The 24,432-nt window shown below is 51.5% G+C and overlaps 1 protein-coding gene across 2 annotated transcripts in view; it reads right to left on the reverse strand.

Annotated features, from left to right (window-relative positions):
* LOC144143603 (argininosuccinate synthase-like) overlaps positions 1–24,432 on the reverse strand; it is a 200,824-nt gene that overhangs the window by 69,484 nt on the left and 106,908 nt on the right. For both annotated transcript variants that reach the window (XM_077675444.1, XM_077675434.1), the window contains exon 3: positions 5,976–6,044. In XM_077675444.1, coding sequence (XP_077531570.1) covers positions 5,976–6,044 — 69 coding nt within the window. The remainder of the gene's footprint in view (positions 1–5,975; positions 6,045–24,432) is intronic.

A 24,432-nucleotide genomic window follows, 5' to 3' on the forward strand; every position in this document is an offset into this window, starting at 1 on the left:
GCTTACCGCATTAAAGGATGGCTAACAAGACCTGAAGTATGTTTACTATAAAGCAAAAATGATCGTCGTGGTAGCAATGTAGCATCTGCACGCGTGTACTAACATAATCCCGACCGCGTGATGGTTTTCGTCATAGACTATCTGTTCTCTTTTTTTTTTGCGTCTAACGTATGTAAGGTTAAACTTCCTGCTAACATTTTTTTGCCGTGTAGACGAAACTACACGTCCGGGTGGGAAATAAACTGTTGGTTAGCCTTTTAGCGTCGGCATGCCTTTAAATACGACGGCCTGTTGTTTTCCCGCGCCGGCCACCGTGACTCCACGGTGACAAGACAGCATGCTTACTCTGTAAGGATTCTCTAGCGCTGGAAACGGTCAACGTAGGCAACATAAACTCGAAATAATACGTGACAGAACGCAGCGCAACGGAATCTACGTGACGGGCCACGCACGCAGTGCAATGTAATGGCAATCGAAATGCAAACAAAGTATTGCCGAGAATGTTCCAACATAATTAGAACAACTTGTTGCGATACGTCCATCGTGGCGTTAGCTGGCTGCGAAGCTCCTCGTTGCTCTTGGCAACAACCTATAAACGTATTCATTGAAAAGTTTAGCGGTCAATTTCTTCGCATGGCAACACTTGAAACGGCCACAGACATGGCCGATGCGCCACGGTCACGGCGCGGCTTGGGCCACTGCGGCCGCACGCCGAAGAAAATAAACACCGGCGTGCGTCATCTGCTCCGTTCCAATCCGATTCTAAACGGTGGCGTCAACAGGTTGTTATTAATCCCACTCACATTGAACTCGAGGCAATAATTTTGGTGAGAGAGAGAGAGAGAGAGAGATAACACTTTATTTAACCAAGGGTTAGCGCAGCTTGGTTGCCGAAGACCGTAGAGCTTCGGCGACTGTGGCTGCCCGACCCGTGAGTGACTTCTGGAGATCCAGGCTTGAGCGGTAGAGTTTGTAACGTGAAACACAGTCATGTGTTTCACAGTCGTGCTTAGCATGGACAAGTACCGCCATCCCGCGGAGCCCGACGTAACGAGTGACGGCGCACTCGCACGGTTGCATGGAGGAGAAGAGGGGTGCTTGATCTGCGGGCCGTGCGCACAACGTCGCCTAGCAACAGACGCCTGGCCACAGATATGGCGGCGCACACTTGGTTGCCTGCATGCATTCTGTAGTGTTCGCGGCGCGCGAGAAACGTACAGCCGACACGTCTGGCGTTCAGTCTGAGAGTGCCTTTATTTTTCGCTTCCCCTCCCCGGGTCGCGCCCTCGTATTTCCTGCGTCGGGCCGAGCCGCCGGCTGCGCGCCGTCGGCTCGGGTTTCCCTTGCGTCTCGGCGTAAACACACAGCACATCTTCCCCTCTCAGCCTTCCCTTTCACAAGCGTTGGACAGGCTTGACTACACGTCCACTCCGTGTCTTGTAGCCTTGTGGGGTGGATGAGCTCTCCTGGGGTTCATTTGTTTCTGGCGGCTTTTGGTCGTCGTAAACCGGCGCTTCTCCCACCTCACGTCTCCTTGCATCTTGCGAAGCTGGCGGGTTTCTCCCAGGCGTTGATTCATTCGATGAGTCTGGAACCTCAACTTCAGGGACTGGGGCTAAGTGGATTTGGTTCCTTCTCAGTTGGTCTGTGTCTGTCTCCACGATGTAAGACCTCGGAGACCCCGCCGATGAAAGCACCGTTCCAGTCTTGTTCTGGTTCTTTATCCACACAGTTTCTCCCGGCTCTAAATCACGGAGGATCCGAGCCCCGTGCCTTCTGTCGTGGTTTCTCTTCTGCTGGGCTGCTCGGCGCAGTTCCCACGCCCGGAGCGCTGTATTGTCGACAACAGCGGGATCTAGCGAACTAGACGCTGCCGGAACAGACGTTCTCAGACGCCGTCCCATTAACAACTCCGCAGTGCTAAAGCCATTTGCAAGTGGCGTGGCTCTGTACGCCTGAAGAGCATCATAACTGTCCCCCGTTTTCTGTAGGCTCTTCTTTATGATCCGCACGGCTGCCTCAACGAAGCCATTGCTTTGCGGAAACCTGGGGCTTGATGTTACGTGTTCGAAGCCCCATTCTTCCGCGAACTGGCGGAAAGCAGAGCCATCAAGTTTTTTGAACTGAGGTCCATTGTCGCTGAAAACTGTCTCAGGCGTACCATGCCTTGCGAAAATAGACTTCACGTGCTTGATAACTTCTTGCGCTGTCATACTCGGAACCAGGGCGATCTCGGGATACCTTGAATAATAATCGGTCACAAGCAAGTAGTTCTTCCCTCCACAGTGAAACATGTCCATGGCAACTTTCTGCCATGATCGATCGGGAAAATCAGATGGCATCAACGGCTCATGTCTGTATCCCTGTTCTTTAACGCACTGTGTACATCGGCGAACAAGCTCTTCGATTTCTGTCGATACACCCGGCCACCATACCGACTCTCGGGCTCTTGCTCGACACTTAACAATTCCTTGATGTCCTTGGTGTATCTTCGCGAGTATTTCTTTGCGCATGGGCCCAGGAATTATAATCCTTGATCCTTTCATGAGAAGGCCATCTTGAACAGCTATGTCTGACCTGTGCTGCCAATAATCTTTACATTCGAAAGGGAGCTCTTTGCGGTCTGGCCATCCATCATTGCAGTAGCTGCTCAACTTGCTGCAAATTGGATCTGCCGCTTGCTCTCGTCGAATTTCCGCAAGTCTCTTGTCAGTTGACGGAAGATTGGCAATTACGCTTCTAACGTAGCATGCAACTTCTTCTTCAAGCTCAGTGCTATCTCGGTGAGGTAGCGGCTGTCGAGACAGAGCGTCAGCAGCAACAAGGTCCTTGCCAGGCACATGTGTCATTTTATAGGAAAAACGCATCATGCGCATTTTCAGCCTTTGTAGCCTGGGAGTGATATCCGACAAATGTTTCGACATGAAAATCGGAACTAACGGCTTATGGTCAGTTTCAATGGTAAACTGTAATCCAGTGACATACTCCTGAAACTTCTCACATGCCCAGGTCACAGCAAGGCCTTCTTTCTCAATCTGAGCGTACCTCCTTTCTGTCTCTGACAGGCTACGGGATGCGTACGCTACAGGTCGATAGACTCCATCTTTCTGCTTCTGTCGCAGAACTGCACCTAACCCGAACGATGAGGCATCTGCTGAAACTACAGTCATGTTCTCTGGGTCGAATACTGATAGAACTGGACTTTCAGACAGCTTTTTCTTCAGCAGTTCGAAGCTTTTCTGTTGGGCTGAGGTCCATACCCACTCGCTTTTCGCGTTTAGAAGAGCGTTCATGGGGTGAGCTATTTCTGACATGTTCGGGACAAACTTCATCAGGTAGTTTGTCATTCCGAGAAACCTTCTCAGCTCCTGAGTGTTTGATGGTGGTCTCATGTCAATGATAGCCTGCACTTTTGACGGGTCGGCATGAATTCCTTGGTTATCAACGATGTGTCCCAAGAACTTTATTTACCCTTTGAACATTGAACTCGCACTTTTCACGGTTCAACGTGACGCCATGTTTCTGTAACCTTTCCAGAACCGCTCTGAGACGGGCGTTATGCTCTGCTTGTGTCCTGCCGTAGATCAGGATATCATCCATGTTACACACGACGCCTTCCAGGTTATCCAAAAACTGTGACATCTTCCTTTGGAAGAATTCAGGCGCTGAACTGATTCCGAACGGTAGTCTCTTGAACCGGTACCTGCCAAATGGCGTTATGAACGTGGTCATGCTTCGAGACTCTTCCGCAAGCTCAAACTGCCAAAATCCTGAATTGGCGTCGACTTTGGAGAAGTACTGGGCTCCGGCAAGTTGCGCAAGGACATGTTCACTGACAGGCAGAGGGTGAACTTCTCGCTCTACAAACTTGTTTAGCTCAGTCAGGTCTACGCATATGCGTACATCTCCGTCAGGTTTCTGAACAATGACCATTCCAGAACACCATTCTGTTGGCTCCTCAACTGGCTCGATAACATCAAGCTGAACCATCTCTTGAAGTTTTGCTTTGGCCTTCGACATTAATGGTATGGCAACTTTTCGAGGAGTGGTCAACGCTAACGGTACAGCATCTTCTTTAAGCTTGATCTTGTATGCGAGCTTAATTTTACCAAGACCGGAGAACAGCTTGGGAAACTCACCCTGTGGGTTGACAGCTTCGCTTTTCTGAATGATGACTTGATCAAGACGTTTTACAATGCCTAGTTCTTCGCTAGCTTTCCTTGACAGGAGAGGCATCTGAAGACCATCCACAACGTAGATGCTTCCTTTCATCGACGTGTCGCGGTATGACATGTCTGCCGTTATCATGCCGGAAACAGGAAGTTGTCGCTCATTGGGTCCCTTCAAAACCTTGTCTGGCTTCTGGAGATGAAGATCCCTGAAATATCTCCGGTACGTTTTCACAGGAATCACAGTCACATCAGCTCCAGTGTCAACTTTGAAGGTGACGGGCGACCCATTGATGTCCACAGTAGCCATCCACTTGTCGTCGCAGCTGGATGAGACGGCTCCGAGAAATGCATCGTTGCTACTGACGATCTCCCGGACTGATGCTCCTCCTTTGCAGACACTGGCAAAATGTCCCTTTTGCGGCACTTGTTGCACGTCGCGGTTTGTGCAGGGCACTTCCCTGTAGTGTGCTGCGAGTAGCCACAGAACATACACTGCTTTGCTTCGGATTCAGGCGGCTTCTTGTCTCGTTTTGCAGACCCCTTCCAATTTCTTGGAGGTACAGTCATTTTACGAGTCTGGCCGACTCTGTCCACGTTTCCTTCCTTATCTCCGTGGAGCGTAGCAGCTTGTTCTTTTACGACTTCAGACTGTCGCGCCATGTTGGTGGCCTTTTCGAGGGTAAGCTCCGCATCCAGCTGCATTCGTTCAGACAGCTTGCGGTCCCTGATGCCCACTACTATCCGGTCCCGGATCATCTCGTCATGCAGTTCTCCGAAACTGCACAACTTGGCCAGTCGGTGTAGCTCAGTGACGAACTCTTCGACACCTTCTCCTTCCCGCTGTTCTCTTCTGAAGAATGTCGCTCTTTCGTACACGACATTTCTTCGAACTACGAAGTGGTTCTCGAACGCCTGCAAAACATCGTTGTAGCTGTTCTTCTGTTCCTCTGTCAACTTGAATGAGGCAAAGATGTCTTCTGCCTTGTCGCCCATAAAGTAGACCAATGCGTAGACTTGTTCCACCGCGCATTTCGAGGCGAGGCCACTCACGACGCGAAAACGTTCAAAACGCCGCTTCCATTTCGGCCACTCACTTGGGCTTGCGAAAGTAAATTCCTCCGGAGGCTTGCATTGAAAACTGGACATGGCCATTTTTCCTTCCTGGGCTTGCGACCCCTCCATCGGTGCCTTCGTAGCAGGTTCGAACGTACGCTGCCACCATGTAGTGTTCGCGGAGCGCGAGAAACGTACAGCCGACACGTCTGGCGTTCAGTCTGAGAGTGCCTTTATTTTTCGCTTCCCCTCCCCGGGTCGCGCCCTCGTATTTCCTGCGTCGGGCCGAGCCGCCGGCTGCGCGCCGTCGGCTCGGGTTTCCCTTGCGTCTCGGCGTAAACACACAGCACACATTCCACGCCACTAAATACCGGCTATAGCCAACAACCTATCGGTTGTTGCCTGTAGTCGTAACAAGAGTGGTACTGTATCGAAGAGTCGCGATGGACGATACGTATCGCAACAAGTTGCCGTAGTTCGGTAGACGTTTTTGTTATTTGCTTAATTTGCGCACTACAAGTGCCACATGTGCGTCCACATACGATCGGACAAGACAATGATATAGAGAAGCTTTTTCGGGGTTAGGAAGTGTACCCCGCGTAGAGCGTACACGCAATGTAATTCAATTTGGGTGAACTTTTATTTAGGAAAAACACATCGTTCGCATGTGCCTTGTGTTTAATCGCGGGAGCAGCTGCAGTTCACGCGCCAAGCAGTAGCGTGGACCCCAGAGATAAAGTTTCCACGTACCTTTTTCGCGCCGATCTGCTTGGCTTTCTTCTCTGCGGCAGCGAAATTCTCCTCCTGCCCCACATTTGCCTGCGGGCAGAATAAGCGCACGGAATAGTTTGCGGGAGGCTCACGTTTGCGGCGAAAATAACATCAAATAGGACAGAGACATGTAAGCGTGCGCAGAAATTTGAAGGTGTTCTGGAGCCACCAACGATGCAGTTAGCGCGGTTAGGGAGGTTGGAGCAGTTGAAATTTGACAAGAAATCATGTGGTGTAAGAGGGCGAGGGGTTTTTTTCAGCTGTGAAACAAGAGTCATACTCAGACCATCCAGAGTATACGCAAAAAAAGAAAACTCGTAGGGTGCTTCAATTGTCTTGCTCTAATATCAAACCCGGAACAGCAACATGGAGTTAAGGATTCACTAACTGCAGAACTTAAATAACGCGGACGATCAGATAGTCTGAAACTGGGAATTGTAGCTGTCAATAAGTCTAGAAAGCAGAATACTGTTGCAGGATAGAAGTTAGGTGTCGCACTTGCATCATGCGTGCGTGCCTGTAACCCCTCTGGTGAAAGAGGTTACACTGCGAGCCGGCCTGGTTGGAACTGATTCATTTTGAAGGTTATGGCGCGCAGAAACGGGTACAAAGAAAGGAACACACGGACAAGCACCTATCCGCTTGTCCGTGTGTTCCTTTCTTGGTCCCCGTTTCTGTGCGCTATTACCTTCAAAATGAAAGAGGTTACCCCTTCGATAGCCCCTACCTTCTACCCCCCCCCCCCCCCCCCGTTGGTCACCACTGGTACAAAAAGACAACTTTATAGCCTGCTTTCTTCAGTCAAAGAAGTAACCTGCAACCGGCGGCAACTTTGTTCCCCCCTTCGTTAACTGGCACATGCCATTGGCCTGGAAGCTGCGAAAAACCCTTAACGGCAACTATGACTTCGTAAGTGGACATGACATTAACTGGGTCCTTGAGAGCGATGCCACTTCAAGGAATGTCCTTACCAGTGCCGTAAGTGCAGTGCAGCGAGGCAGCAGTGGATTAGGGTAGAATGAAGGGAGAGTAAAACGAAGCTAGAACTTCTAGCTTCGGCGCACAACAAAAGTAAGGGATCACGCACTGACTGGATATCCGAAAAGAAAAGGACGATGAGGCAGTAGCACTTGTTGCGCTGTATATAAAGCTCCTGCACGGAGGGAATCTACGTCCAGTGACACCGGTGGCCGTGCTAAGGCTGCTCAGAACGCGGAAATGCGGCCGAGGCGTGCGGGACGCGCGACGGGCAGTACACGAGTTTGAATGTATAGCGCTTAAACTTTGACTAGTAACAACGGACGAGAAAGACTGCAACACAGGACCACGTAGAATCACCGTTTCCATTGCACGAACAGACATATCACGTGGGTGCTATGTGCAGCGAAGCGTTTGGAAATACGCAACCTGGATGTTTGCGGTGCTTCCTCTTCATCTGTACAATACCATCGCCATTATATCCGACACGTCAACACTTCGTCCTCATCTCTGTAGATACTAATCATCATCGTCTGTATCCGCTTGTTCTTCGGTCGAACGTCCTAATAAAGGGTTGCCCCGAACATCGGCCTCTCGAGTGAACATTGGCTTCTCAAGATATATATAGTTTAAATTTTTGGGCTTGGTCGATAGGCATGTGACAACACATTTTAGCCCTTAATGCTGTATAAAATGCGCGGGACAAAATTTCCTTAATGATCCGCGTTGAGAGCACTCCAATAACATGAAAAATAAAGCGGATGGTGGCCGCAGTCCTGCCCTGCATGCTAACATAGTCGTGGCAAAATAGACTCAACAGCCTCGAACACTAAAGCTGATTGAATCCCGAACAATGGGAGAGATAAGGGATGAGTGCGTCAGTGCGCCCTCGGTAACATTATCACAGAAAAAAAAGCTTTATTATCTTCTGCATACTGTTCGAAGGCACAGACAGTTGTCACACAGAGAAAGAACTCTATGGTGGTCGTTCGTCGCTCTCCATTTTTATGCGCGGTAAGAATTTTTCCAATAAGTACTCGTCAGGCGGTGTCTGGGAAATAAATGTCCAGTAGCGCTCGCGTGCGTGCGCCTTCCACTTTTCCAATGCATGTCTTCTGAGCTAAAATACCTCGCGTCGGAACTGTAGAAGGGCAAATAAGCCTCGATAACAAAGGTTCGTAAATGCACGGGTATATATAGCTAAGGACTTCATGATTCAATGCACCCGGAAGTTGGAACTGCGCATTATGCACAAGGCACAGATAGCGGAAGATGAAAAAAAAAATGGCTGACGATTACGATACTCCCTAACGCGAAATTTGAGTGCAGCGCGAATTGCAGAGTCTTCTCGACCACGGCGCACAGCTGATGCTTCGCAGGCGCGCATCTCTGCGTTCTGGCATTCGCGGCATGAGCCTCTGCGCGGGCGGCTCGCTTTAGCTGCAGCGGCAGAGTGATCGCGTCATCGGCGAACACACCACGTGCACGGCGCGCTACTGGCGCTGCTGTGGCGTTACCTCGTAGAGGCTTTTTCCCGCAGCGGACAATGTGTCGCGCACCACCCTCGGCATGCCGCCTTCCCCCTCACGCTTTCCCCATACTCATCCATCCCAGCTCCCGGACCATGACAGCAAATACGATACCGCCACCCCCGCAAGTAGCCGCCAACAACGCCGGCAGCCACACGTCGGACACCCCCGCGTAGCGTCCCACAACCATTGCTCGCGGACTCCAACTACAAGATAATCTACAGACCGCAAGCCGGGTTTCGCGTAGCTTCATGGAGTGATCGCCAAGTTTCCCAGGGCATCCAGCAGGCAAGCAACATACCCGAAGCTGCATTCTACGTTCGTGTCACAATCCAAACCCAAGCTGCCCAAAACCTAATCATTGCGAGCACCCCCGACGAAGCCTCCGCCCTTGCACTAAACGAGATTACCTCTATACAGCTTGGGGGAACAACACAAGAAGTACTGCCCTACCTTAAACCACTACCCGGCACGTCTCGAGGGGTAATAACGGGGCTCGATCCCAACACCACCAACGAGCAGTTCCCCTACACCCTATCAGCAAAGGGCCCACGTATACTGCACGCCCGAATGCTCGGAACATCCACATCAGCTCTAATCCCATTTGAGGGCGCTGGCGTCCCATTCTACATCAAGGCGTATGGCCTATTAACCCGTTGTCGCCCTTACCGCTAGACCATACAGTTCTGTACACTCTGCGGTGAACTTGGACACCGACGAGATGTCTGCCCCAATCCCGACGTCACCAATTGCCAGTGATGCCACGCGCCTGACCCCCAACCAGACCTTGACTGCAAACGCATGTGTCAGCTCTGCGGACTAGATCACCTCACGGCCAACAGAGAGTGCAGAAAGAAACTACGACCGCCGCCACCCACCGCACAACTACGGCACAAATTCCCCAGCCAGAACAGACATCGACCTGCACCTAATTACGATGCCAGCCAGCAGCAAAGGCAGACTGCCAACCAAATCAACACCACTCCCCAAGTAAGCTGGTCAGCCATTGTTGCACCACCACTCACAGCTCGTACATCTTTCCCCCCCCCCCCCTCCCCACACCCGCTGCGCCTGCCCCACCCACTACCACACCACCCCCCGACACCCTTATCCAGACGCTTCGAGCAGAAAATGCACTGCTGAAACAACAGCTCGAACAGACAGCACAACGCACCGCAACCCTTGAAAATCGCATCAAGCAGCTCCTCGCTCAAACGGAACAAATAACTCGACAGCAAACACTCAGCACCCCAACTCCCCCAGCCGACATAAACCCAGAAACAGGATCCTTGACCTCAGGCGCCCCAGTCGCCAGCAAAAGCTTAGAGCCCTTGTCCGCCATCCCACATGCTGCTGCACCTGCATCAGTCGATGTCAGCCACTTAGAGCGCCTCTTATACGCGGCATTGGCGAACGCCTCGACGAACGCCTTAATAACCTGGAATAAAGGCTACACTTGCTGGAGGAAAATAAGAAGGCCAAAAAAATTCAGGCCAATCCAGCATGTGAATGTGGTTGGAAAGCAAATCTGTAAACGGCACCCACAACGACTACCCATCAGGCGTCACTTAAATTCCCTCACATCGCTCTACAAATAGTGAAACCAGAGAGAAGTGAAATGCACTTAACCACACCCTTGTTACTTCAAAGAGCTATTCTCGGTAAGTATTAAATCGATGCATGATGTATGAACGGTGGTTGGTTGAGTTGTATTAGTGTAGCACATGAGTGGTAACTATTTTTACAAAATTAAAGGAAGCTCAAACCCTGTGTTAGACGATCTCACTTCTGCGTTTCTGCCGCCGGCCGCGGGCGGAGGCGACGAGATCGGCGGCATAGAAGGAAGGAGGAACAGGATGAGGAGAAAGAAATACTTCTATTCAGATTTCTGAACGGCCCAGAGTGCGGCCCAGGGGAGTGGTTCCTTCTCCACAGTGAGCGCCGCCTGTCCACCAGCTGAAGCTGGGTAGGCGGAGAGGGGCTGGGCAGCAGCATCTCCCATTGCTCTTGTGCGGCAGTTGACGGAAAGAGAGGAGGGTGCTCAGGGCTAAAGTCGCACACCCCGCGTATGTGGCGGAGTGTTCCTACTTCTGAGCAAAATTTACATTCAGCGTCGTAGCGATTCGGGTGCATTAAAGGAAGACACGTCTGGTGTGGGAAGGAGCCGGATTGTATGAGCCGTAGGGTAGTTTGTTGTTCTCTGGAAAGGTCAGGGTAAGGCGAAGGTAGGGTCTGTCTCTGAAGGCGATAATGCTGGGTTATGTCCCTGAACGTGACGAGCGGGTGACTGCCCTCGTGCAGCTCCATAACCGGGGAGGGGGTGGGTTAAAGCGGCGGCTTGTTGATAAGCGTGTTCGGTGCCCTCCATTGAAGCGTCAGCGCTGTCCAGATGAGCTGAATGGAACCGTTTGAATAGTGTTTTTCTAGCACACGCAGTGCAGGTCGGGACACCCAACCCGACTGGTAATTTTCGTAGGCTTTGGCAAGCGGTGACTACCTTCCGAACCCCTGGTTGAGGGAGAGCCAAGGCGATGGCTGCCTCTTCTGCTGCCGTCATGTCTTGGGTCTTGAGTGAGGCACACGCAAGGAGGTTAGTTCTGGAGGTAGCCACGACGGTGGCGTACTGCTGCTCTCGATGTTGGGAGGCTTCTGTGTAGACGACTTCATGATCGCCACCGAGGATGGGGTCGAGCGTTTGAGCCCGTCCCCGTCGGCGACCCCCGTCATGTGAGGGGTTCATATTTTTAAGCAAAGGGAGAATCTTTAGTTCTTGTCGCCAAGAGTCCGGGAGTACATCAAGCGGAGTTACATTCTGTGCTGGCCATCAAGGAGTATTCGAATGTGTTCCTTAATGTGTCGTTTGGTGTGAGGGGGGACGACAAGGATCTCTGATTTTTGTGGTGAACACTGGAGGCCACAGGCTTTAGGACACTGGCGTACTAGAAGTGAGATGACATGCGTTGGTGTGAGTGTCCTTTAATTTTTGCAATTTCTAGCACAACCGCAAGGCGTGCGCAGGGCCGCTAGACGTGCCGGGGGGGGGGGGGAGCGCACAGCGGCGCGAGAGGTCGCGTGACGCTATCACGTGGCATTCAGCGAGAACGCAGGGGGTAAACACGTATATGCGCTCGGTGAGTACACCACCTGCCTTCCCCGTCTCCGCTTGGGCTCGTAGCAAAATCGGTAAGACAACGTGCTCTCGCTTTGGTACTCTATTAGTTTCAGGTTCGATTCCTGGTGGCGCCAGGAAATTCTTTTATTTGTTCGGGAGTTTTCTGTTGACACCAACGGTCGCGAAAGAAACCTTGGGGGGGTAGAGGTAAAAAGCTTTGGTTTAAAAAGTACGCAAGAAACCCATGAGGCGGCATATACCCCCCGAACTGTGCGACACATCATCGACCCTCCAATCCGACCATGACATGTAACAGAAAAGGCAACCCCCCATCCACACTCACCCTGTGGCAATGGAACTGTCGGTCCTACCGCAACAAGCAGTCTACACTTACCAACTACTACGCGCAACGGCACAAACCCGACGTCACCGCATTGCAAGAAACAGATTATGACACTGTTACTCTGCGCGGCTACAACACACATGTCACCGGCATTGGCTCCCGCACCGCTATCCTGGTACAGTCAACCCAAACGGCCCAATCCCACACTTTGCCAACTGAGATCTACTATGCATTTATAAAAATAATTCCACGCAAGAAAAGTCAAGCCAGCCTATTTGTACTTAACATATACAGTCCGCCAAACAAACCCCTTACCGGCATCGACAAACTCCTTAAAACCGTCCGGCAGCGTACGGCGTGGGGATACCTAAAAGATACCAAGAAAGGCAAAGCACTATATGATGCAATACTTCAGAACCTTCTGCATTTGTGCAACATTCGAGGTCTCCCGACAAGAATTTTCAACAGCATCTCCCGAGACACCACCCCTGACCTCACCTTCACATATAATATCAAGAGTGCCACGTGGATGCGACTTGACAAAACACTCGACAACGATCACCATATTATAAAACTGGAAACTGCGCACGCAAGACACGCTAATCAACGCATCGGCACCGACAGACTCACTAATTGGAAAGGCCTTCGAGATGACATTCCTGCGGACTCCATGACTAATCTAGCTAGATGACTGGGTCCAACGTTTACTTGACACGGCGAAGAAGCACACAAAAAAAATTGCCTTAACCCAAGAAACCCCAGACACTGACGCACATCTGCTCCATCTTTGGGATGCCCGACAAGGCCTGCTTTGAAGGTGGAAAAGGAACAGAACCAATAAGAAACTTTGCATCCGCATCGCTCAAATCACAGCAGAGGCAGATGCGTACGCTAAACAACTTAGCCAACAAACCTGGGCCGAGTTCTGCAACCAACTTCAAGGCACGCTCGGCACCCGCCGCACCTGGCACTTACTCCGATCTTTATTAGGCAGCAAGGAATCAAAATCCACCACCCAATACCATCTGAAGCGCCTGATACATAATTACCAGGGTACAGAATCAGATTTATTGCGAGAGCTTCAGCAACCGCTTCAAGCACCCATTTCCGCTACTACTCTGACACTTCCGTCATACACGGGAAAACCCAATCCAGACATGGAAGCACCTTTTACCATGGGGGAAATCGAAGCAGCCGTTCACCATCTAACCCACAACACAGCCCTAAGAAAAGACCGGATACCTAACAAGCTCCTCCGCAACCTTGAGTACGTTGCCCTTGAAAAGCTTTTGGAATTTTAAAGCAAAGCTTTTTACCTCTACCCCCCAAGGGTTCTTTCGCGACCGTTGGTGTCACCAGAAAACTCCAGCGAACAAATAAAAGAATTTACTGGCACCGCCGGGAATCGAACCTGAAACTAATACACTAACAAAGCGAGAGCCCGTTGTCTTACCGATTTAGCTACGAGCCCACGCGAAGACGGGGAAGACAGGTGGTGTACTCACCAAGCACATCTACGGGTTTACCCCCTGCGTTCTCGCTGAATGCCACGTGAAAGCGTCATGCGACCACTCACGCCCGTCTAACGGCCCTGTGCGCACCTTGCTCATGTGCTAACAGTTACAAAAATTAAAGGAAGCTCACACCAATGCATGGCATCTCACTTCTGGTTCGCCAATGTGCTAAAGCCTGCGGCCTCCAGTGTTCACGTAAAAAATCACAGCTCCTTGTCGTCCGCCCTCACGCCAAATCAAGGAATACATTCAAATACTCCTTTATGGCCAGGCCATCACTCCAAGCCCGAGCATCAAGATCCTGGGCCTACATCTCGAGGCTAACACCAAGAGTGACGTCTCTTTGCAGCGCCTCAAAAACAGCATTAATCAAATCATACACATACACATGAGTTGCCACCAAGAAGCGAGGCCTAAAAAAATCGGGTACCTTTCGATTAATTGAAGCTTTTGTCCTCTCGAGAGTCACGTCAACCCCCTGTCTTCTTCTTGACAAGGAAGAGATAGAGATGCTTTATATAATGATTAGAAAGGCGGTCGAGCAGGCCATTGGTCTTCTCATGAGTGCGTCCACACAGAGGCTGCTTAGCACGGGGCTCAACAACACGAAGGCCATCTTTCTAACCAGAAGATCCGACTCAGAACTGCGGTGGGTAACCGCATGCTTCACTAGATTGGCTGGGCAGCCTAGAATCTCACTTCGCTTGACATGCTCCCAGACTCTTGGCGAATAACAGTAAAGATGCTCCCTTTGCATAGAAATATGAACCCCTCACATGACGAGGGTCACCGAAAAGCACGCGCTCAAGCGCTAAACACCTTCCTCGGTCGGGATCATGCAGTTATCTACACTGACGCCTCCAAACATCGAGGGAAGCAATACGCCATCATCGTGACTACCTCCAGAACCAACCTCCTTGCATGTACCTCACTTAGGTCCCAAAACATGACGGCAGCAGAAGAGGCAGCCATAACTTTGGCTCTCACTCATCCAGAGGTTCGGAGGGTAGTCAACGATTCCCAGGAAGCCTACTGGAATTACCTATCGGGTTGGGTGTCCTGACCTGCACTGCGCGTGCTAAAAACCCCTCCACAAACGGTTCCATTCAGCACATTTGGACACCGCCTCACACTTCAATGGAAGGCAACAAATACGCCCACCCAACAAGCCTGCGTGTTTACCTCCCGTGCTATGGAGCTGCACGAGGACAGTCACCCGCTTGTCACGTTCAGAGAGATAACCCAGCATTATCGCCTTCTGAGGCAGACCGTACCTTCGCCTTACCCGGACCTTTCAAGAGAACAACAAACTACCTTGCGGCTCAAACAATCTGGGCTCCTTCCCACAGCCTACGCGTATTCACTTAATAGATCCGAATCGCTACGATGCTGAATGTAAATTTTGCTCAGAAGTAGGAACACTCCGTGCCGTAATCGGGGTGTGTGGCTTTAGCCCTGAGCACCCTCCTCTCTTTCCGTCAACTACGCAACAGGAGCAATGGGAGATGCTGCTATCCAGTCCCTCTCTACCTACCTAGCTTCAGCGGGTGGACAGAACACAGGCCGCGCGGACTGCATATGGGCCCCACAGAAGAAGGAATCACTCCCCAGGGCTACACTATGGGCTGTTTAGAAATCTGAACAAAAGTATTTCTTCCTCCTCCTCCTCCTTCTCTGCACCAAATCTTGTCGCCTCCGTCCGCGGAGCAGAGACGGAGAAGTCAGATTGTCTAACACCGGGTTGGAGCATACTTTAATTTTATAAAAAAAGTTTCCACTCTTCTGCTACACCAATACAACTCTACCAACCACCGTTCATGCATAATGCATTGTTTCCACCTTACCAAGAATATCTCTTTGAAGTAATAAATGGTGTGGTTAAGTGCATTTCACTTCTCTCTGGTTTTACTATTTGCAGAGCGATGTGAGTTAATTTAAGTGACGTCGCATGGGTAATCGTTATGGGTGCCGTTTACAGCTTTGCTTTCCCACCACATTCACGGGGTGGATTGGCGCTAATTTTTTCAACTCCCATGGGCAGGCTGGAAACCTTCCCGCACAGTGGAAGCACGCCGAAATCACCCTCATACCCAAGCCCAACAAACCGCTCATTACAAAGACCTTCCGCCCCATCTTTCTCACTTCGTGTGTCGGAAAACTGTTTGAGCACATGGTGCACAACACACTATCACCAAACATCGAAGAGAACGGGCACTTCCCACATACAATGTGCGGCTTTTGCCCCCACTTATCGGCCCAGGACATCCTACTTCATATTAAAAACGACGTTCTGGACAACCTGAACAATCAGAGCAACAAATCAATCCTAGCCCTAGACATCAAAGGGGCATTTGATAACCTAACACATCATGCTATCTTGCAAGGTCTTGCCTCTACCTACTACGGCGAACGTACATTTTCCTACATCGCTTGCTTTCTGACCAACCGCACGGCAACTGTTAAATCTCGCGCTGGGTATGCGCCATTCATCATAATCATCATGAAAGCGCCCCTGTTAGTAAAGTGATCATCCCCGCGAAGGGCAGCCATGGCCCCGGTCTCGATTGTGTCGTTCTTCCGCTATATTTTCTGGTGTCGAAACCCGGGAGGATGACCGCACACGACGAAGGAGACCACCGACGTCACCTCCGGCTTGAGGTACCCAGAACCCCGTTCCGTTGACTGCTGTTTCCGCTGATCATCCCCGCCCTCAGCCGGAGGTCGGCATGGCTGGCCCAGACCGTCCAGTGACGATCGACAGTAAGTGTCGAATAGATAAGCTGCGCAGGCAGCAATGCATCTTTCGAGTCGCTACTGCGAGACTGCTCAAGGCAGCGAATGAGCTTTTGGAAGCCCCCTCTCCATCTTCCTATGATTTGCAAGCAGCCATTGACCTCCTTGCAAGTAAAGATTCCGCACTGTACGAGATTGAAGGGAGAATCGTAGAACTGCTTGACCGTGACAAACTGCACCAGGACTACTTCGACGCGTTGGCTTGCCGAGAAGAGATATGCCGTACCCTCGTATGGCTGCGCGATGCTTTGAATGTCTCAAGGTCGCCCTGCGTGACCGCCACCACCAACGGCACATCAGGCACGCCAATTTGCCCTCTCCCATTGACTTCTGTGTTCGACGGCGTTCGGCCGGCAACGCAACGAAGCGACCCCTCTGAAGTGCGCTCACTTTCATCGACCTCGAAGGTTACCTTGCCAACGTTCCATGTTACCACAGTTAAGGTTGAGCCGCGTGAACTGCAGAGGCTTGGAAGCATTTTCGAGAGGACTACGCGCGAGTACAGGGATATGTCCGAGATGGAGCTGACAGATACACGGTCGTTCACGTCTATCACGCCGAGAAAACGAACGGAGAGTGCACACCGTGTTGTGCACATGACGACGTATGGAACATCGACTCGGGATAGCGTGAGGCCAGCAGGTCTGTCAGAGTACAACGGCTCCAGGATGGTCATGCAGGGACCCGTTTCGTTTAACGCGACGCGCGATGCTAGGAAGCGCTTCTTACCCACACCAGACAAAGAAAAGACGATGGAAACCAATTTTCCCGCAAACGTCTCCGAATTTTCCGCAAAGAAAAAAATTGTCGCTGCAGCTCAGGCTTCAACATGCAAGGCAGAAGACGAGGCTGAACGACAGGACCTGAAAGTGGGTGCCTGCTACGAGGGAGCATCGAACATCCCAACGAGAGAAGGGGGTGCAGACCCCGAGGCTACGCCTGCCGCACTCAAGGACGACTCAGAAGCTGCAGTCCAAACAGACAACGAAAACCCTGGAGATTTCAAGGATGAGAGAGAGAAGGCAGAGTCACCACCGTGCGATATCGAGTGTATCTTCCTTTCAGACAAAGTGAAGAGCAAACGCTTACTGGAAGCAATGAAAAGCCGGCGAACTCTAACCAACGGAGGATTGCTACACGTTGTACCCAGGCGCGAATCTGAGGTGTTCCGTCTCAGCGAAGTATGGATAGCCGAGAAACCCTGGCGTGTCACGTCTGCCCCATGCGAGGAGGTAGCAAGGCCCGGTGGAGAACCATCCGAACCATACATTGAGCTGACAAGAAGCAGGAAAATGATCTCGTCAGGAGAGGAAAAACGAATGGAAGGCAAGCACAAAGCCGGCATGAGAACACCACTAGACTCCCTGCGCAACAGCAACCGTTTCACCAAAATATTAAGACTTGCAAGACATCGACTTCGCCACAAGAACTGCACGGCTAAAGGACTGCAACATTCTGAGGCAACTGGACCCACAGTCTGGTTATGGTCCGCATTACATTGGCAACCCTTGGCTGTCGTGAGATCTGCACGACGGCGCAAGCACCGGTGGAGACGAAAGAGGGGATAGCATTCCCCGACCGCGCGGCAAGGACTTACCTTATGGACAGAAAAACCAAAATGTTAGGATTGCGAATTTATTGTTCACCCATCGATCATCTAGGGCGCGGGAGGATGTTAAATCTCGCGCTGGGTATGCGCCATTCATCATAATCATCATGAAAGCGCCCCTGTTAGTAAAGTGATCATCCCCGCGAAGGGCAGCCATGTTCACGGTCTGCCTTGCGTCGTTCTTCCGTTAACATTTTCTGGTGCCGAAACCTGGGAGAATGAACACGTGCGGCGAAGGAGACCACCGACGTCCCCTCCGGCTTGAGGTTTGTAGAACCCCACTCCTTTGACTGCTACTACGCTGCTTAGCCCCGCCCTCAGCCGGAGGTCAGCATGGCTGGCACTAACCACGTAGTGACGAGCGACCGAATGCGTGCGATCGATAAGCTGCGCCGGCATCAACGTATCCTTCGCGACGCAAGTACTAGACTGCTAAAGGCAGCAACTGATCTTATTGAAGCCGTCTCAGCGACTCCTCACGACCTTCAAGAGGCTATTGACCTCCTGGAAAGTAAGGACACTGCACTTTATGAAGTTGAAGAGAAAATTATAGAGCTTCTGGACAATGATGAGGTTGAGGGATATTACTCTGACGCATTGGCTTACCGAGAAACCATAGATTGTACCATTAACTGTCTGCGCTCGGCCTTGAACTCACGACAGGCGCCCGGCAGTAGAGTCCGTACAAGAGGCACTGCAGGCAAGCCAAATGACCCTCGAACAATGACCCTCGTGTACAACGGTATTCGGCCAGCATCCCCGTAACGAGCAGCCATGCTCACGGTCTGCCTTGCGTCGTTCTTCCGTTAACATTTTCGCGGGAGGATGTTAAATCTCACGCTGGGTATGCGCCATTCATCATAATCATCATGAAAGCGCCCCTGTTAGTAAAGTGATCATCCCCGCGAAGGGCAGCCATGGCCCCGGTCTCGATTGTGTCGTTCTTCCGCTATAGCAACCATAGGCATTGGGCATCTCGGTTCCGACCCATTCGCAATGGTGCCCAAAGAACCCCACAAGGATCCATCGTTTCACCATTGCTATTCAACTTAGCTATGAAAGATCTGCCGCTGCTCCTCGTAGCAATCCCCAATTTACGCCATGCACTTTACGCTGACGACCTCCCCTTGTGGGTCCCCACCGGCTGCACCGGCGCCCAACAAAACGCACTTCAGGAAGCAATACACGTCACTCAAACATACCTCCGAGCTCGTGAACTGGAATGCGCCCCAGAGAAGTCCGCCCTCCTCACTCTCTGTGCCACTTACAAAAAACGAACAGACCCAATCACCGATCCGGAATTAACGATCAACAACCTCGCAATACCCACAGTCCCCCACCTCGGCATACTCGGTCTCAACATACCCAAAAAATTCGCGCCAATCCACCCTGCGAATGTGGTTGGAAAGCAAAGCTGTAAACGGCGCCCACAACGATTACCCACACGACGCCACTTAAATTCACTCACGTGGCTCTACAAATAGTAAAACCAGAGACAAGTGAAATGCACTTAACCACATCCTTCATTACTTCAAAGCGATATTGAAAGAGACATTCATTGCTAAGGTTAAATCAATGCTTGATGTGTGAACGGTGGTCGGTTGAGTTGTACATGTGTAGCACATGAGTGGAAACTATTTTCTTATAAAATTAAAGAAAGCTCAAACCCGCTGTTACACGATGTCACTTCTCTGTCTCTGCCGCCGCAAACGGAGGCGACGAGATCGGCGGCAGAGACGGAGCAGGGGGAGGAGTTGGAGGGGAAATACTTTTATTCCGATTACTGAACGGCCCAGAGGGCGGCCTAGGGGACTGGTTCCTTCTTCAATGTAGCCCATATTCAGTCCGCGCCGCCTGTGCTCTGTCCACAAGCTGAAGCTGGGTAGGCAGAGAGGGGCTGGACAGCAACATCTCCCATTGCTCTTTTTGGGTACTTGACTGAAAGAGAGTTGGGTGCTCAGGGCTAAAGTCGCACGCCCCGATTATTTGGCGTAGTATTCCTACTTCTGAGCAAAATTTACATTCAGCGTCGTAGCGATTCGGGTGCATTAAGTGAAGAGGGTGCGGGAAGGAGTCGCATTGTATGAGCCGTAGGGTAGTTTGTTGTTCTCTTGAAAGGTCAGGGTAAGGCAAGGTTAGGGTCTGACTCTGAAGGCGATAATGCTAGGTTATGTCCCTGAACGAGACAAGTGGTTGACTGTCTTCGTGCAGCTCCATAACCTGAGGGGTAAAACCACTGGCTTGTTGCGTACTGCTCGTTGCCCTCCATTGAAGCCTGAGCGGGCGTCCAGATCACCTGAATGGAACCGGTTGAGGAGTGGTTTTTTTAGGACACGCAGTGCAGTTCGGGACACCCACCCCGACTGGTAATTCCGGTAGGATTGCTGGGAATCGGTTACTACCTTTCGAACTCCTGGTTGAGTGAGAGCCAAGGTGATGGCTGCCTCTTCTGCTGACGTCATATCTTCGGTCTTCAGTGAGGCACACGCGAGGAGGTTGGCTCTGGAGGTAGCCACAATAATGGCGTATTGCTATCCTCGATGTTGGGAGGCGTCTGTGTAGGTAACTGAATGATCCTCGCCGAGGATAGTGTTGACCGCTTAAGCCCGTGCTTGCCGGCGACCCTCGTTGAGTGAAGGGTTCATATTGTTACGTGTCAGCAGGACACAGATGAGACGAACGATGGGATGGGGTGAAGCGATCTATTTACAGAATGAACATGGCAGCCATGACATGGCGGCCATCACACAAATCGGTGACGGCTCGAACTTTGTCGGGGTCGGGCTGAACTCCAGAGGCGTCGACCAGGTGCCCAAGAATTGTTATCTGGCGGTGGCCAAAGCGACACTTCTTGGAATTTAGTTGGAGACCAGCACGTCGAAATATTTCAAGGATATCTGACAGGCACTCCAGGTGTGTCTCAAATGTGGGTGAGAAGATGATGACGTCGTCTAGATAACATAATCACGTGGTCCACTTAAAACCACGCAAAAGGGAGTCCATCATTCTCTCGAATGTGGCCAGAGCATTGCACAGACCAAATGGCATAACCCGGAATTGATAAAGGCCATCAGGGGTCATGAATGCAGTCTTTTCGCGGTCTTTCTCATCAACGGCTATCTGCCAGTAACCAGATCTCAGGTGAATCGACGAGAAGTATCTTGCACCATGCACGCAGTCAAGAGCGTCGTATATGCGCGGAAGCGGATAAACATCTTTTTTCGTGATCTTGTTTAGATGCCGATAATCCACGCAAAAACGCCACCTGCCGTCTTTCTTCTTGACCAAAACGACAGGGGATGCCCACGGACTAGAAGACGGTTCAATGATGTCCTTGGTGAGCATTTTCTCGACCTCTTGTTGGATCACGAGGCGTTCAGAATGAGATACGCGAGATGGCCGTCTTCGCACCGGTGCTGCATCCCCAGTAATGGTGCGGTGCGTCACAGCGTGTGTCGTACTCAGTGAACGGCTCCCTAAATCAAAGATGTCTTTATAGGACGTCAAGAGAGAGCGAAGAGCGTCGGCGTCCATTTGCGACAGACCGTGTGCGATCATCGCTGCGACCTCATTCGCTGGGAGTGATGACTGCACAGTGGCACCCAAACAAGGCGTCACGGGCTCTAGCGGGGTAGTACGGGTATGTGCTTCCAAAGGGCACAGTGATGAAAGTGCCATTCCTTTCGGTAAAACTTGAGGGAAGGAACCGAAGTTGAGGAACGGAAGACAGGTCTTGTTGTGAACAATAGTGACTATAGTATGCGGCATAGTAACATTGCGTGACAAAAGCACATCCAGAATAGGTGAAACGACGTAGTCGCCGTTTGCAACAGGGGAGGACGGGGATAACGAGACGGAGCTGACCGCGTTTGGGGCCGAACGAACGTGTTCGGTGTTGCAACAGCGCAGCTGGGGTGCGTCGGAAGAAGGAGGGAGAGGAAATTGGAGGCGGAGGAGTCCAGTAGAACAGTCGATGAGAGCGGCATGCTCAGAGAGAAAATCAAGGCCCAGAATGAGGTCATGAGGAGAGTGTTCGAGTACGGTACACAGAATGGATGTTTCTTGGTTAGCGATGCGTATCCGAGCTGTGCACATTCCGACGACCGGAGGCGTGCTGCCGTCGGCGACTCGAACTACACGGGACGTTGGCGGCGTAAGGACTTTGTAGAGACGGCGGCGAAGGCTCGAACTCATGACGGAAATCTGGGCACCGGTGTCAATAAGAGCTCGTACTACAACTCCATCGACAAGGACTTCAAGCAAATTGTGTATAGTGGGCAAAGTCAGTAGAGGATTTACGGGCCTGGTCGTTGATGCAGCGTCACCTCCTTGAGTAGTTTTCCGGAGGGGGTCGAGAGTAGTCGGCAATGGGGGAGGGGCGGCAAGGCTGCGGTGATCGGGACTGGCGGCGTTGCGGCGACGGCGATCGGTTCAGTCTGGGGTTGGGACTGGTAGAGTTGGGCGGGTTGAAGTCAGTGCGGGAAGAGAAACAGTTTTGCCGGTCATTGGAGTAGCCAAAAGGTGTTCGAGGACTGTAGTTGGCGTAGCCGTTGCGGAAGGACGGGATCCTGCGGTTGCGAGAGTACCGGGCAATGTGGCCGACTGCAGAGCAACTGAAACAAATCGGTTTGTCGTCCGGGGTACGCCACTCAGCGGGGTTTCGGCGGGGGTAGCGTGGAGGAGGAGGGTCGATGTGGGGACCGGGAGATCTAAACTGTCTTTGGAAAGTAGAGCCAATCGCGCACACAGAGTGAAGGCCCAGGTGGGCTATTTCGTCACGGACAATGGCTTGGATGGCGGAAACGGTCTGGAGCTCACTCCGATCCGGCCCGTATGGCACCGCAGTAGTAGGGGCCATAGCCTCCAGTTCTCGGCGCACGATTTTCGTTATATCTGCCGACGGCGGAACGGGATCTTGTAGGCGTGAAATTCGGGCTGGTGGACGTCCATCTTCACATGAAAATGTGGCTGCTGTGTGCGGAAGCCTTGTGAAGTTGTGGGCGATACGGCGTCCTTTGGCCTCTTCGAATCGGCGACATTCTGTAATGATTGACTCCACTGTGGCACAGTCTGCACATAAGAAGGTGGAATGCGTCATCCGCAATGCCCTTCAGCATGTGGCCTACTTTGTCGGACTCCGTGATGGTGCTGTCAGCCTTCGAGCAAAGGGCCAAGACGTCCTGGATATAGGCGACGTAAGATTCGGTCGACGTCTGGGCGCGCGATGCGAGCTCCTTTCGGGCAGCAAGCTGACGGCCAAGAGGCTTTCCGAATACCGCCCGCAGCTTCGTTTTGAACACATCCCAACTGGTCATTTTGGTCTCGTGCGTCTCAAACCACTTGCCCGCGGTACTTGACTCTTTAAGGTAGAAGATCGCATTAGCCAGCATGATGGTAGGGTCCCACCTGTTGTGAGCGCTGACGTGCTAAAAGAGGCTGAGCCAGTCGTCAACATCAACGTCATCTGTTCCGATAAACAGGCCAGGCTCCCGGGGATGAGACACGATGACGAGGGCTGTCGTCGACGCGGTCGCTCCATCGGTCGGCATGGTGACACGAGGAACCGAGCGTCCACTACAAAGCTCCGTGTTGGGTGTAGCAGGTGGAGCAGGCCTGGGCGAGGGTACAGGATGAGGTGTTGACTCGAACTCCGCTACCTCCAACAAGGATGTTACGTGGCAAAGACACTTCAGTGGGAGCTATTTATAAGTCAGACTAATCTGGGCAGCACTGGATTAGGCAGCAGCTGGTTGGTTGGTTGGTTGCCTCCCACCATGGCACATACCCACGCGGGGGATTGGCCAAGAAGTTTTGTGCCTAATGAGGATGTGACCTATATTATTTTAGATCCCAAAATTTAGAAAAGAAAATACCCAACAGAATTTTAAATATGTATAATATGAAAGTAGATTCAGGAAGAAAAATGAGGTATGTGTGAATGTTTAGCTGGCTAGCAGGAAAACCTGCCTGTCGCCACAACATAAGAATGGAGGGCAGACACAACATCCCTGTGGCAGACTCCTAGGGCGGAAGCGCCTAGTGACAGGACCTCGTAACTAGATAGCGGAAGGTTAAGGCGTCTAAAGGTTGGCTCCAGATGCGTGCGTCGCATTGGGGAGAAGCTGCGGCAATTAAATAGAAAATGTTCTAAATTTTCCAGTTCGTCGCAGAAAGGACATAGCGGAGATGGAGCCAGACGAGATTTATAAAGATAAAAATTTAGTGGGGGAATTTTGCACCGAAGTTTAGTGATTGCTACCTCGCATATCCTTGTTTCACAAAACATTGGCTTCCATGCATGACGAAGGTGGCTATAATCTCTAGAGGATAGAAGGGCGTCTTGCTTATAAGCCTGGAGTAGCTGTAGACGTTTAAATCTCGCCCCCAATAGAAAACTGTCATTCGGACATTGCACGACCACAGGGCCACCAAGAGACATGCTGGCTAATTGATCAGCCACTTCATTGTATGAGATTCCTGCATGTCCTGGAACCCACACTAGCCGAACCTCACAAAGCTGATGCGGAACAAATGATCGGAATGTGCGGATAATTGGAG

The sequence above is a fragment of the Haemaphysalis longicornis genome, unplaced genomic scaffold (genome assembly GCF_048455015.1).
Source record: "Haemaphysalis longicornis isolate Haplotype H1 unplaced genomic scaffold, Haemaphysalis longicornis Haplotype H1 scaffold_1, whole genome shotgun sequence".
NCBI lineage: Eukaryota > Metazoa > Arthropoda > Arachnida > Ixodida > Ixodidae > Haemaphysalis > Haemaphysalis longicornis.